The following is a 14,666-nucleotide window of genomic DNA, read 5'->3' as shown; positions in this document are numbered from 1 at the left end:
ACTTTGCTTTTAAAATAATCTGACAAAACCTGTTCTGTGACACCAGGATGCCTGGGAATTTCATAGGTTCTGCACTTTAGCTGTAGGACAGGATCTTCATTCAAAAGCTGTGCAAGAAGTAGTACTCCACTCTAGAAAGGAAAGGATAAGAAGTATGAACATTTCTGTCCCTTTTCTTGGGGAAGACAAAAAAGCACAATCTGCAGGGACCAAACTTTAAAGCACCCAGATGTTTATGCCAAGAGCTCCCTTGTCCTGCCCTGCTGAGAAACGCACCTCAGTGTAAAACCGAACGTAACCAGAGGTGAAGCCAACTACGATGCATGTCCAGTCAGGGCGGCCTGTGGAGCTCCTGTTTCACAAAGATACACTCAAGTTAAAAACAAATCCCATTCTAAGCCAGAGATATAAAAAAGTGTCATGTAAGGGCAGTAGTGATGCATAAACATCCTTACCTCTTCTGACTTGCCAGTGGAATACACAATACGCTACTCACACATTCACTAGAAACAGAAACACAAAATTAGTGGCTTTCCCTTGTTGTGAAATTTTACTCTACTCAAGAGATCTTGCCATGTCAGCACTTTGAAAGTTTTAATAATTTATTAATGCAGCACACCATATATCAAATTCACAATAAGAATCAAAAATGTCCCTTCATTTTAAAGACATTTTCAGTTACAAGTTCAGGAGTGCCCAAACAGACTTTTTGTACCTTGTTAATGTTGTCTTTCATAAATTACAGACTGATTATTTTGTCACTACTGTTCAGCAGATTCAAGCTGAATTTCATGTGCCTAAAGGTAAATTATTTCTTCTGATATACAATGATACGTCAATTAGGTACATTATTTCTTCTGATATACAGCGATAAAAACCACATTTTTTTAAAGAGCTAACTGAACTATACATATCAAAATAAATTTTTGAAAAATGCAGTTAGGTAGATTTTATATACACTGCCTTTCAGTGCCTTATAATTTGAGAGCATTTGAATATGGTCTTCCCAGTTAATGCAATAAACTGAGCATGCTCAATGACAGGCAAAGCATGCAGAAGGCAAGCAGATGAGCAGGTCTGAGTATCTCAATTCAGAAGTTATTTAATTGTTACCATGATGCAAAGTTTTACACTGTCCGGGGAAACAGAAGCAGTACAAAGATTTTATGAGACAGCATAGAATTCAAGATAACATCCCAAACAGCAATTACAGCATAAATGCCAGCAGTACTGTTTATTATTTACATTCCAGGTCACCTCCATTTCCCAAAGAGTACTAAATAAGCAGGGTAGACAATCAGAGAAGGAAAGCTTTCTAAATGCAAGGTTGAGATGAGTTGCAAGTTCATTACATCCTCAAAGCGACATTAAATATCTGTGTGACATCTCATCCTGCAATAGCAAAGCTTAGCCACCACAGAACATTCTAAGTTGAAGGCAACTTTGGGGAAAGGAAAAAAATTACAACCAAAAAACCAACCAAAACCAGTCAAAGTCTTTTGACAATTGGACAGTAATTAACATATTAACACCTCCACAGAATAATAAATCAAAACGTATTGAATATAAGTGCCCCTATCTAAACAGAACTACCTGTTTCATTGCTACCCTGTTTCAGGGTTGTAACAGTAGTAAGAAACAAACCCTCAAATAGATTTTTTTTTTTAACAAAAAATGTCAGGGTAATTTCAAATGCATAGAAACAGCAGTTTTATAAAGAATTATGATTTTTACAGATTGGAGAAAAGCTGAAGTCAACACCTCCTGCACCAAACAGAAGGTTGAAGGCATTAGGGAACATGTTCAAAACCAGACTCAAGGCTGCAAACGTAACCAGCAAAGTACAAAATCTTATTCCATGTGGGAGATTCAAAAAAGCATCTGTCTGGTTATCTGAAGATAGATGAAGGAAAAATATTGTATAAATACCAAATGTATGACCAAAGCAAATTTTCCTAGTCCCTAAATGACTTAGAGCCCAAAACAATATTTTGATCAGAGAGTTGACTTTAAGCTTGTTTGAATGAGGTTTTGAAAATGAAGAGAAGTATCTCTAGAACAACTTCATACATTTCCAGTTGAACATTCCCTAAGAAAATTTCATCTCTACTATAAAAGATTTTTCAAAAAGTACTTTTTTTTCCCTTCTAGAACAAGAACTTAGAAAAAGCATGTCTAAATTACACACAATTATGCTGATTTGCAGAGAACCATTCTTTTAATTCATAAGAACTTGTTCTGTGATACCACACAATACACAGGAGTGAGCTTTGCAGATACTGCTTCTCATGAACCATGTTACTCTGTTTCCAACACTAATAAACATAAAACCACAAATGCACTCAGATGAAAGGAAAAGTAGAACAAGTAAAAAGCAGGTTACAAATTGCTAAACATGAAAATAACATCTTAATCACAGCTGCATTTCAACACTTACCCTTCTTCAACATTCAAAGAGCCACTCCAGCCAACAGCATACTGCATTTCTTCCTTTCCCTTGTCACTGTGCTTCCATTTAGCTGCCATGAAGGATAAAGACACCAGCTATAAAACTCCAACGTTTTGCATCTCACAAACATAGTTCTATTTTTATTTTTTCTCTTTGGTACAATACATCCTACCACACTTAGATTAAGTGCCAATTACAAACCTTGAAGAGCATAAAAGTAAAAACATATTCTTAGTGACTTTTCTAAAGGACTCATATGTTTTCTTAGAAATTTACATGGAATAAGACACTAAAATTTTGAAATATCTAGTTTTGTTTAAAAATATTCATACAGTAATCCATCAAATTTTAAAAGGTTCAATTCAGGAAACAGGAATCCTTCAGAAAAAAAGTATTAAGCAAGGAAAAACTTCTGGGAACACTACTGAACATGAGCTACAATGAATAGAAAATTTTAACTGCCAAAAAGAACATAAGTACCCACATTAAATCTGACAATCTTTAATCATTGCATCATAATTCAAGGTTAGAAGACGTCATACTTTGTTATTCACAGGGTGCTGTTACAGCTGACATTTGATTGTTGAATCATCTCCTAAGTGTCAATGGACAACCAAAACTAAGTTAGTGCTGTGTGCCATTCGTCTGACACCTAAAACCTGAGGGACAGGGACACTTCTGCCCAGTGGGGGACAGTTGTCACTGTAAAGTTCATCAGAGGCATTCATTCATTCATTCTCCAGCGTTTTAAATCACTTTTTTATGCTTGATCCAATAAGAATTTAATGAGGTGTACTGCTGTTTTTCCAATTTTGATGACAAATTAGCAACAGGTCTACAGCAGGTTTGGAATAGACAGCTTTGCAGGGAATGACAAAGCAGTACAATGACTCAATACAATCTGCCTAACTACACAAATCTGAGTTTCAACACTCTGATTTTTTGTTTTAAAATGCTATAATAGTCCCCATATCAGGATGTTTCCCTTCATCTTCCTCACATCACCCACTGCAGCCATCAAAAGACCAGAACCCCAAACAACAGCATATCTATAAACAGCAGTTGGCTGAGCAGTGTTCATACATTACTAGTGATACCTTTAAGAGTTCCCAGAACCCTACTTTAGAGTAAAATACAAAGCCACCCATTGCTCAAGATGGTATTCAAGAATTTTCTGTCAAAGGTGGAATTTCAAGAATATTCACATTAATACTCCTTTCCAAGAGGGACACTGGCTTAGGTAATTTTTAAGGGAAGAGAAAACTAAGGTCAAGCATTTTCTAATGGCTAAAACCAAAACTTTAGTTTTTCTTACTGAGAAAAATTAATGTCAATGTCTCTGAGCATTTTAAAACAACTAGGGTATGCATTTCATGTGACAAAACAGTTTCCACAGATCAAAACACAGCTGAGAAGTAAAGACTTCTCAAAAGAAGTCTCAAAAGTCAGTCTTCACAGCTGAGAAGTAAAGACTTCTCTTTACCTGACTTGTCAAGTAAAGCAACTTACTTGACAAGCAGCACCTAGAAAATGCATGATGTGTACTACAAAACACTTCAAAATTCTTCAAGTATGACTTGGGGGATAAACAGAAGAGAGTGGGGCAAACAAATACTGCTTTCATTACTATAAAGTGTCCTAGCATAAACACTCAGTGGAATGGATACTTACGCACTAAAAAGACTGCTTTCTGTTCATTAGCTATTACCATCAGGTCATTGGTTGGTGACAAGGACAACACACAGTCCTGAAGCCAGTAACTTCGCTGGTTCTTGGAATTAGATTCCTCTTCTTCCTACAGGTAAAGCTTTAGTCAATGAATGCAACAATTTTTTGACACAGCAGAACTTGCAAGACTGATGAGAACAATCGGGCCTGCCCTCCATAGCAGCACTGAATGGACTTTTTATTACTGACCACATCACTTCAGCTCCAACTTGCATGAAAAGCCCTGAGAAATCAGTCTTGCACTAATTCTGTGTGTTTACTCAACAGAAAACAAAGAAGTACTCATCACTAGCTCTACTCAAAATCATCTCCTTTTAAAGAGACACAAGGAGAATGAGATCTAAAGTTTTAAAATCATTAGTTAGAAAGTGGAGAGAATCTCTTTAGTTATTACAATCCATACTCAAAATGAAGAATTTGTCCAAGCTTATACATTGATCAGCATTAAGCAACTACATGCACATATGAAGGTCACTAAGCTGGTATTCACATGGCACCAGGTATCAGGCACCTTTCCACAAAGTAAGTCCACAAGGAAACAATTCCAAACTAAATGGTGCCAAGTTTTAAGGGTATCGAGATGGGTAAGTAAACATTTAGATACCATCCTCATGTATAAGAGCAATAAAATTATATCTTTTTTCATTGGAGCAATGAGCCAAACATTTTATTGTGGCACAAACAAAGTAGCTCCTGCTAATCATAGTTCAAAGTCAGGAAGTAACAACCTTGGGGTGTACTGCTGCTAAGTCTCAGAGTTGATACTCCTGGTTAGTTAGATTCATCCTCTTATCCAATCACAACAACACGCTTTTCCTTGTCCACAGACTCCATTTCCACTTCCATATCCAACCCTACCTCTCCTTAGCTCTGCAAAATATCACTCCATCCTCTAATATCTCAAAGCAGCTATGCACAAATTAAAAAAACCCAACAACTTCAGTGAGATCATTTTCTGATTCATTCTATTTATTGTTACAGAAAAGTTGCAACTGCTTGAAAATCTGCCAATTTACTCCCAGAAGAAAAATAAACACCAAACTGTAGGAAGAATTTGCATATCATGCTCTTAATCAGCTATTCATTGTATTTATTTCCTTGTATAAGCTTGTACCATAAAAATGTTTATTGTGCACATAGAAATACCCTGTGTATCCATGATAAAGTCTACATTAGCACACTACAAGCATTGCTAACTACTGTTGTCCACACCATTTCCTAATTTGTGTAAGAGAACCTATTTTCATGTGATTTCTGTCTGTTGATGGATGCCAAATTCTTTAGCAACAATTTCCCCCTATTTACTGGCATTTTTCAAGACTTTACAAAAAGGCGATGAAGTTATCTGAGATACTAATGACAATTTGAACTCCTTGTGGCAGAGATAAATGTGTCGTGCAAAAACACATAAGCAAAAGACAAAGAAAAGCCTTGTACTAATTTTTAATGTCTTGATTTTCAGACTGAGGAAAAAGAAACAGAAATTAAAGGTTTGTCGGAAGATTAAAAGGAATTACAACACTATTTCAGGCAGAAAATTTAAAATTATCTGTAAGCATGAACAAAGAACTTGAAATACAAAGACATAAAACATCACTATCCCATATTAGCTACAAAAACAAGCTAAGGATTAAAACAGGAAAGGCACTGAACTAGTCAAAACAAACAAAGGTGAAAGACAGAATTATTAAAATCTGTATTTAAGAAAAGACATCATCATTCCTACAAAACAACTAATCAGATCCATAAAAGGACACCTTATAAAAAAACAATGTTTTTTTAATTTTCAATGCCTTCTCAGAAATTGCTAGGTTCCATGAAATAGATACTTGTCCAGGGCACAAGTAATTCCAAGAAACAATGAATCTTTCACCAACCATAATGCAAAGAGTTAAAAGCTGAAACAAGGGAATTGATTGTTATATTTTACTAGTAATTATCACGCATTTTGCTGTGTGTTCAGACACACAGACTCCTGTATTTATTTGCTCATACACAGAACAACCTCTTTGCTGTGTATGATAGCAAACCCTTTCTGAAGTTTGGCCTGGAATCACTGGTAACTTTAGAGGAAAATTTGCAAGTAGAGGATGCAAGAAAGATGCAAACCACCTGGCAGAAAAGTGTGACATTTTAAAGAAAAGAGTGAAAAACTGAACTATTTCAGTTTAGAAATGCCTGCTGGTTCTATCAAATTACAACAAAAGTAGAAAACCAAGTATTTGTTCCACTCATTCAGAAGTTATAAACATTACAGCACATCTAAGAAAAGATGTGGCCTGAGAAACACACTCATTTCATGACAATTATAGTGCAGCTGAGTGCCCATCCTATTTAAAAGGTTTTATACCCTGCCATTCCTGACAGTGTCAGTGATTCATCCCTGGGAGACATCATGCTCATTTCAATTTGTCTGTCACCTTAGCTGAAAAATCGGTTTCTCGGCTGAATAGTCACAAGGATACTGTCCAACAGCTTGGGCATCCTTCCTACACACTGAGAAAAAGACAGCAGATAAAGGGTTTGTTATCAAGGTGAGGTCTGGATTCCTCAGAGCTCTTAGAGGGAATTAATCAAGTAATTCTGTTGAGATGATTCATTCAGGTGCAAACGATTTCTACAAGCAGCCTCACTGACATCTCATCAAGTCAGCTGGCAGTTGGAAGGCTCAGCCTTACAAACAATTAACAGACCAGCCCTGCTACTCTCAGTAGAATGAGTTGTGCAGAGGAATGTTTTTCCCCCTTTAAAGAGCAACTGTGCTATTCCATCCCACATAGGTAGTTTAAAACCTTCTGCAGCACCATCCACACATCACAACATAAAAGGAGCACTAGTGATCCTTAGAAGGATGTCTATACCACTAATTCATTATTTAGGATTTTTTGATTTATATTAATTCATGATTCACTGCCATGCCCTACTGTTTCTGACTAGCTACAGGACAAAAAGGATGCCCTCAGGTGAAGCAGCACAGGAAAATGTGTGTATACTTTGGTGAGAAAAGCCCTACAGAACACAAGAATATGAGCAATTATCACAATAGGTAACATCCAAGTTATATTTATAAAAAAACTACAGAACAAGGGACAAACAAGAAGCCACATTTGAAACACAAGACCTTTCTTGCCCAGATGAGTTACATAGGAGAAAAAAACCAAAACACCACACACACAAACCAATGGAAAAGTCCTCTATAATAGGGAAGTTAGCAATAAATACATGAACTTACAGGTTCTTGTAATTCTGCTTCATCCCAGGCTCCCCAGCCACCATCTTCCCAGCTTGTTGATTTGCCTGCTTTAAGTAAAAAAAAACTTGTCACAGGAGTACAGCATAGGCAACAAAATGATCATTTTCCTTTCCTCACTAATGCATTACAACTTTTTTATGACAGATACTAAAGAAGTTCTGCTGAAAGAACCCTGAAGTGTCTTATTTTTCTGTATTTTATTTACTTCCATTTCTGACACTATGGAAGCGTATTAACAGGAGATGTACCCAAGATACAAAAGGGAACAATGTTACAGGGAAATTCGTCTGTGACCAGAAAACATCTGAGCCCAGAAAAATGTAGATCCTACCAGCAAAGCAAAAGCTGAAGCTTTGGCCTCCAATGAGAAAATGAGAAGAGGGATCTTGGTCATTCACATCTTTGCATGACAACACAGAGGAAAATTTATGAGACACTGATCAGTTTCAATTATGTCATTCAGAAACCTCAGAGTAAGCAAAAGCTCACAAAATAGCTCAAACACCTAGAAAACAGAGATTAATAGAGACAGGCCTACTTCTTTAGTTGTAAGAATGAATGTGGAAGTTCTCTTTTTCACCTAAAAATACAGAACTTGAAATAAATTGAAAAGCCACAGGCATTTAATAGTAGCAGATGTACATTTCTCAGACACTATTACCCCTGGGACCCTCAATAAATCAACAAACATCACTGTAGTTCAGTATAAAAGCCAAGGACTGACTTCCATCCAAGCATGCACTAGAGTGAAAATAGAAGCAGTAATGTCAGCTCCAAGAGTTTTCCAAGGATTTCTTTCAAGTTTTCCATTAACTCTTGTCATGGCAAATTTGACCTTAAGAAGAAGCTTAAGCACATTGTCTCAAATGAGTTTAAATTTAGTTCTAAGCAAGCAAGATTCTGCCATTTTGGATGGCCAAACAGTATAGACAAGGTTTGTATCAAGAACAATTTTATTTGGTCTAAAAACTTGTAGTTCTGTTACCACGAAGCAAGGAAAGGCTGAACAACAAAACAGAAATCTGCAATCTCTCTGTTTAGCTAGATTTTAAATCTTCTGTATGGCTAATGAAGACAAAAACCTTTGAAAAAAAAATTTACATTTAAGACAGACTTTTCCCCAATCCTGTCGAGAAGGTATTTTAGGAGCATGTAGAAGACAAAATGCCCACTCCATTTTACCTCTGTAAAATGGAGAGGTCTGTACCATCTGCAAAATGGGCAAGCCAAGCAGTTTTACTGCATCATCATCAATGCAAATATAACTGCACCAGTATATAAGCAACAAGCTTCCAAGGGTCACAGTCTCATCTCGTATTTGAGGTTGAAAATTTTTGCAGTGTACAAACATATAAAGGAAAATTATGGCAAATACTGTTGAATATAGTAACCACAAGAAGAAAACAGTAGCTAACTTCAATGTTTAGATTAAGATAGCTAATAAAACTCTACTTCTGTTTGCATTTTATCTAAAAAGGTTTTTAAAAAATCTCCTTCCTATAAAATTCATGGAGGAAAGAAATCTGTCCATGTGCCATGGTTCAGAGAGAAACAGAACCATATCTAAGAAACACAGCTGGGACCAATGTCTTCCCTGCAGCACAGAGCAGACCAACCTTCCTCAGAAACCTCAGCCACTTCAATTCTGAGACTGAACACCCACAACATAAAACTGCAGCTGTGAGGATTCTTGCTGTCTCTGTGAATAGCCACAATTTTGTGGCAGCTGTCATTATGCTAGGATGATACTGGATAAATGAAAAAAGATGGGAAAATGATGTAATGGTGAGTCATCATTCCACTGACGAAACTGCCGAGATCTTTTGGAACTGTGTGTGGCCTGATCTGCAAAGCCAGCACCCTCTCCAGCTTGCAAGCATTTACAAGCCTGTTCCCTCATATCTATCCTCCTCATTGGATAGATCACCCCAGGATGTGCCATCACTCATATTTCTCAAGGCCTGCATCCATCTTGCCTTCCTTCCACAGATTGTTTCTTATTTAAGAAGAAATTAAATTAAAATTGTTTTCTTATTTTGACGTTTTCACCTATGTGATGAATATGAAGCAAGGCATTAAACAATAGACAACAATCCCTGGAACAATGGACAGAGGAGACACTGTCATAAAGTAACTCAAAGCACCAGTTATTCATCTGTGCCAAAGAATTATAAAGTATTCCATGAAGGCTGCCAGCTTGCACAGCCTTTCCCACCCATCAGCACTTGATAAGGTTGGTCAATCAGAGTCCAAGTCCACCGGGCCCAAGTTCTGTTATGATGAAGATTTTAAGAAATTATCCCCCACCATTTCCTTTAGTAACATCACAGATCAGAACTAGCAACTGTGGAACGTAACACATTATCTAGTAACCAATAACTAAGCAAGCCCTAAACAGTTACAACATGATCATTTTTTCCAGACCCTCTTCAGGAAAAAAAAAAAAAAACAAAAAAACCCAAATTTTCCTGCACAAATCTTTATTTCCATTCAACTCTATCTCTGACAAGTAATAGATGTCTTATAAACAGTTGTCCTTACTTGGATAAAGCAGCAGCAATATTCCAGATTTTGCTTTACAATGGAGATTGCAAAAATAAAAGTTCATCTACTGGATTTACACGAACCACTTAATTCTTTAATTTGAAGCATATAGCATCAGCACATACGAAACTTAAGAGCTGGTTTAAATGCTGAACATGTACAACACTGGTGTTAATACATAGGAGAATTCATTTAAGCACATTTATCATTAAACATACTACCTACAAGAACAATTTTTACCTATAAGCATGTTTTTTTTAAAAAGACAAGAACAGAGGAGAGAGAAAAAAAAAATCACAACAGATTGAGACAACTGAGGTCTAACTGACATTTAACAGGTCAAATTCAGTATGAAAGACGTTTTTACTCACTTCCCAAATTACAGAACAGATATCTGAGCACAGAGAACTACCAGTGCCCTTCTTTCCAGAGCAGCACCATGACCTAGGGCAGGCAGCTGAAGCCTTTCCTTCCTGCCCTCACATTTACATTCAAAATCCATGCAAGAGGTTATTGGAGGATGTCCTTGGACACATGCAATGAAGGCCCATCCATGCTTTATGAATATAAAACATTATTAGGTAATAGTGCAAAAAATTATTCCTTAACTGTGAGAGTTGGAGGTTTTCTTCCATGCATGTTTACTGCAATTCTGATACCACTGGATTGCATAATTACGAAAGAAATAGAAGCAGTTTCTTTTCTCTTCAGGCCAAGGAATTTTAGAAACAGCTTAGAATCTTCTTGCTACTCAGGAATCATAGAGCATTTATTCCCAAAGAGCACTCCTCCAATGTGAGGACTCACAAATACATAAGGCTATTTTGCCAACATCACAAGGAAGCCTCTCATAAGACTAGTTTTATATTTGTTCTCTCTTCTGACTTCAGACATCCTTAAGTGGGGAAATAAAACCCCAAAAGCACAATTAAGTTAGTCTTCTAAATACAAAAATAACCACTTGAGCATTTTTTCCTTAAGGAGGTCACAATTGCTTTCGACAAAATGAAAAATGACTAAATTACTAAATTTAAAATAATCCAGGAACTACATAGATTTTTATTTTAAAGTAATAGTGCAAAGTTCCATGGCTTACAGTCCTACCTTAACCCCAAAACCAAATTTTGAAATACCAGAGGGAAAAAAAGCCAAGAAGACAAATTAAACAGATTACACACAAAACATAGTATTCCATACTTTTTCTCAGATGCAGGCAATGCCTTAAGTTAGAGCAAGAAAGAATGAAGGCCATGCTATAAAGGAGGTGTTAAAGCAGCAAAAAACTCAAGTGAGAAGATAATTCAAGTAAAGTACTCTGACAGCATTTTGTCAGGTATGCTGAGAGCATGTCATTTACTCTTCCCCACATCTGAGATGTAATAACTGCTACAGATGCAACCCAATTCATGCAGACTGCCTATTTTAATGACCCTTTACAGGAAAACTGAAAGAAAGAAATACTAAACATAAATACTACAATCTGGAAAGGGAGAATCTGATTAAAGAGGCAATGAAAAAAAGCTTTTAAGAAGAGTATTCAACAGGAATATAACTAATTCAATAAGACTGATACAGAAGCAGTTAACAACAACCGTAATGCTGAATGCAGTCTAGAATTTCATTTTGTAATGTATTTTTTTCTTTGTAACCTTGTTGGCAACTCTGAAATAAAAAGCCTGGCCTTCTGTATTTCTGAACTAAATCAGCTGATCCAGATAAAAGCAAAGTGTACAAGTCCAAAGATGTTGTTTAGAGGAACTCAGCTGAAAAGCACTTTTCAGACTGCTGTCAATGTAACAAGGCAGGATTTTCAGAAAGGAGCTTCTCTGATAGGCTTAAGCCACCACTTCTACTGAAAAAAAGAAGCAGCAAAGTGACACCTTGTAGCTCCGAGGAAGCCCTTTAGGTCAGGGGATCAATTTTTTTCTTCCCCTGAATAAGAACAAACTCACTATCATAAATGGAGATATCATTGCTTGGGAACTCTCAAGGTCAAGTTTGGGTTTGTTGGCTTTTTTATTAATTTCATTTAGGTAACAGGAGATCAACACACCTGGGAACTAAAAATACTTGCACATACAAAAGCACTGATTTTTCTGATTCATCTTAACACCCCCATAGTTTATCTAGCAGCAGTTCTACCTGGCTATGTCACTGAACTGCTGTCATCAAGCCTATAAAATGTTTTAAAACACAGTTCGAGTTGTGAGTGTACTAGAAGAACAGAGACACACATTGCTCTAAATAAATTGTAGTTAAATTCTTCAATTTATAAAGATTATAGAAAATTTTATCTTTCTTGCTCTACTTTCTGTCCTGTTCAGGTAAATACCCATTAATTAATTTCTGAATGCTAAAATTCTCTCATGCCTGCAAAGCTTTATCACATATTGCAAGTAAGATGGAGTTTTTCCTTCATATGCTTGCCTTTATTTTAGACAGCTTTATGAGAAAGTTAACTGTTACAGCTGTTTCCTGATCCACCCAACAGCAGCCCAAAAACTCTTCAACATAGCAAGATGTCAAATTAAATGTGGTGCAAACACTTCCTATTCCCAGTACTTGCACAGTTAGAATAGTAGTTTTCAGAGCCACTTAGACACCACTAGGCTCAGGCTCCACAGAGGATTTGTGCCTCATTAGCAGCATTACTTTTCCCAAGACTCTTAAATTCTCATGCTTATGTCCTCCTCATTAAAATATGAAAAAGCACTCCAACCTTCATTTTCCTAAAGATATAGCAACTCCATATGAAGTATCTTTAACCAGCTCACTCTGTAACACCAGGTTTATTTACTTAAAGCACGAGAGCCAAGATCCAATGCAACACCTGTTATTTTATTCCAATATTGACAATAAAAAGTAGCTATATTTTGCTTCATGGCAGATCAATGGTCAGCTCAAGCAGTCTTTGACCATTTCTTACATTATTCCAGCATGGCATCAGTGGCAACTTTAACAGATGATTGCATAACACAAGCACAAAGCGCACAAACCCTTTCTTCCAGTGTTTACTGAGTGAGCAGGATACAGGCACCTGCAGAAGTGACTTCACACAAAGCTCAGAGGAGGAGGACAGCTTTCTTTTCCTCCCAGTTTACCAGACAAGTGTATCCTTTGCACAAACAAGACAACCTGTTGGGCTACAGGAAAAACTTAAGTGAAGTTGTAGTTGATAGGATGCTTTCCTTCATCTTGTTCTACTGTAGAATGTGTTTAAATGCTTACCTGTACAAAGAAAGGGGAAAAAAATCAAGTCCCCTTGTAATAAAAATCCAGTTTTTTTTACTTACCTACACCTGTATTTTTAATATATGCAACACTTTGCTAAGCCTTTCAAGTTAAATTTGAAATTGACAAGCTAGATTAGCTTTTATATAAATGAAATACACTGTTTTAAATACAAGAAGTCAAGTTACGGGTTTTTTACTCAAAGACATCTAACTTCAAAACTGGACTAAAGTCACAGTATCATATCATGATTTAGAAATGTATACTGCCTGCATTTTCTGAAGCAAGCAAATTCTCTTCATTTAAAATGTTACTGCTTTTACAATAATAACCCTAAATTTTATTGCAGCAAATACATTCACAGAAAATACTTTGGTTAGTTCTGTTAGACCTAAAATATGGCCAAAGTTAAAACAGCATTAAAAACTTACTTGCCCTATAACTAAGAAACAAAAAAAGAAAGGGCCTACAGCCTCCACTAAAAATCCTAAACCCCACACATTGAAGATTCCAGAGGCATCTGTTCAAAAACACTTGTTATCCAAAACCTGACAGGAATTCTTGAAAATTCTACTAACAATTGAAACATTAAGTTATGAATAAATAATTTGTTAACTCAAATGCACTTTGTTATATAAAAATATTTAATATATATCTATTTTCCAAAGGTAGACATAATTTGTAATTACAACCTTAATATACTAGCAAGAGTTTTCACACAAATGAAGCTTAGCTTTAAAAACAAGAAAGCAGATGAAAGGTTCTCATCCTCAGGTAAAAAAAAATACTTAAGAGTTTTGACATGTGCTTGCTAGTATTTATGTAATTGTTTGCATAAAAATTAGCACCGCTTAAGTTGAGAACTAAAGTTTGATTTGAAAGCAAATTAACATCTTCTTGTTGGACTTATTAGCAAAAAACCCTAGAATTTATTTTTTCCCCTGTAGAGCAAAAAATATAAAATATAAATATTTTAAACATGCAACCTTATTAAACTACTGTTTTAAAACAGTACATTCTGTCAACAGAAGAGCTTTTAGCAAAGCATTCCCTGATGAAAAGCACAATATACTCACTTCTAATTTAAGATACCAAGGCAAGTTGGAGCAGCACTTCCCCCTTGTGAAACACAAATGCATCAAGAATTTCTGCTTCAAAACTCACTAAGTTACAATCTTATGTCTAAACCACTCTAGGAACTCTCACTTGCTGACATTTATACTTATTTTTCCTCAACCATGAAAACAGCTGTGGTAGCAAAAAATTACAGGCATAAATCCAAAAGATTTCAATGAATCTAAATGAGTATTATTTTGAAAAACACTCACTTCTTCTTCAATGACTGAATAAGCAAATATAAAAATAGTCCAGAAGACAGCCAACTCATTAAAATGGAACAGCAGCCATGCATTCTTCTTTGCTTCTATTATTTTGGTAGTTTTACAACATACTAAACATTCT

The 14,666-nt window shown here is 36.0% G+C and overlaps 1 protein-coding gene across 2 annotated transcripts in view; it reads right to left on the bottom strand.

Moving 5' to 3' along the window:
* The window catches only part of RAB3GAP2 (RAB3 GTPase activating non-catalytic protein subunit 2), a 43,838-nt gene that overhangs the window by 27,520 nt on the left and 1,652 nt on the right, over positions 1-14,666 (bottom strand). Inside the window, exons 2-7 of one of the 2 annotated variants that reach the window (XM_066568475.1) lie at positions 7,410-7,477; positions 4,121-4,244; positions 2,438-2,519; positions 456-503; positions 277-352; positions 30-131 (exon numbers count right to left, since the gene is read on the bottom strand). In XM_066568475.1, coding sequence (XP_066424572.1) covers positions 30-131; positions 277-352; positions 456-503; positions 2,438-2,519; positions 4,121-4,244; positions 7,410-7,477 — 500 coding nt within the window. The remainder of the gene's footprint in view (positions 1-29; positions 132-276; positions 353-455; positions 504-2,437; positions 2,520-4,120; positions 4,245-7,409; positions 7,478-14,666) is intronic. The other variant, XM_066568476.1, reaches the window with a different exon arrangement.

Source organism: Molothrus aeneus, chromosome 33, assembly GCF_037042795.1.
Source record: "Molothrus aeneus isolate 106 chromosome 33, BPBGC_Maene_1.0, whole genome shotgun sequence".
NCBI lineage: Eukaryota > Metazoa > Chordata > Aves > Passeriformes > Icteridae > Molothrus > Molothrus aeneus.
Note: the sequence above shows the minus strand (reverse complement) of the source record. Positions and strands in the feature narration are given on the sequence as shown.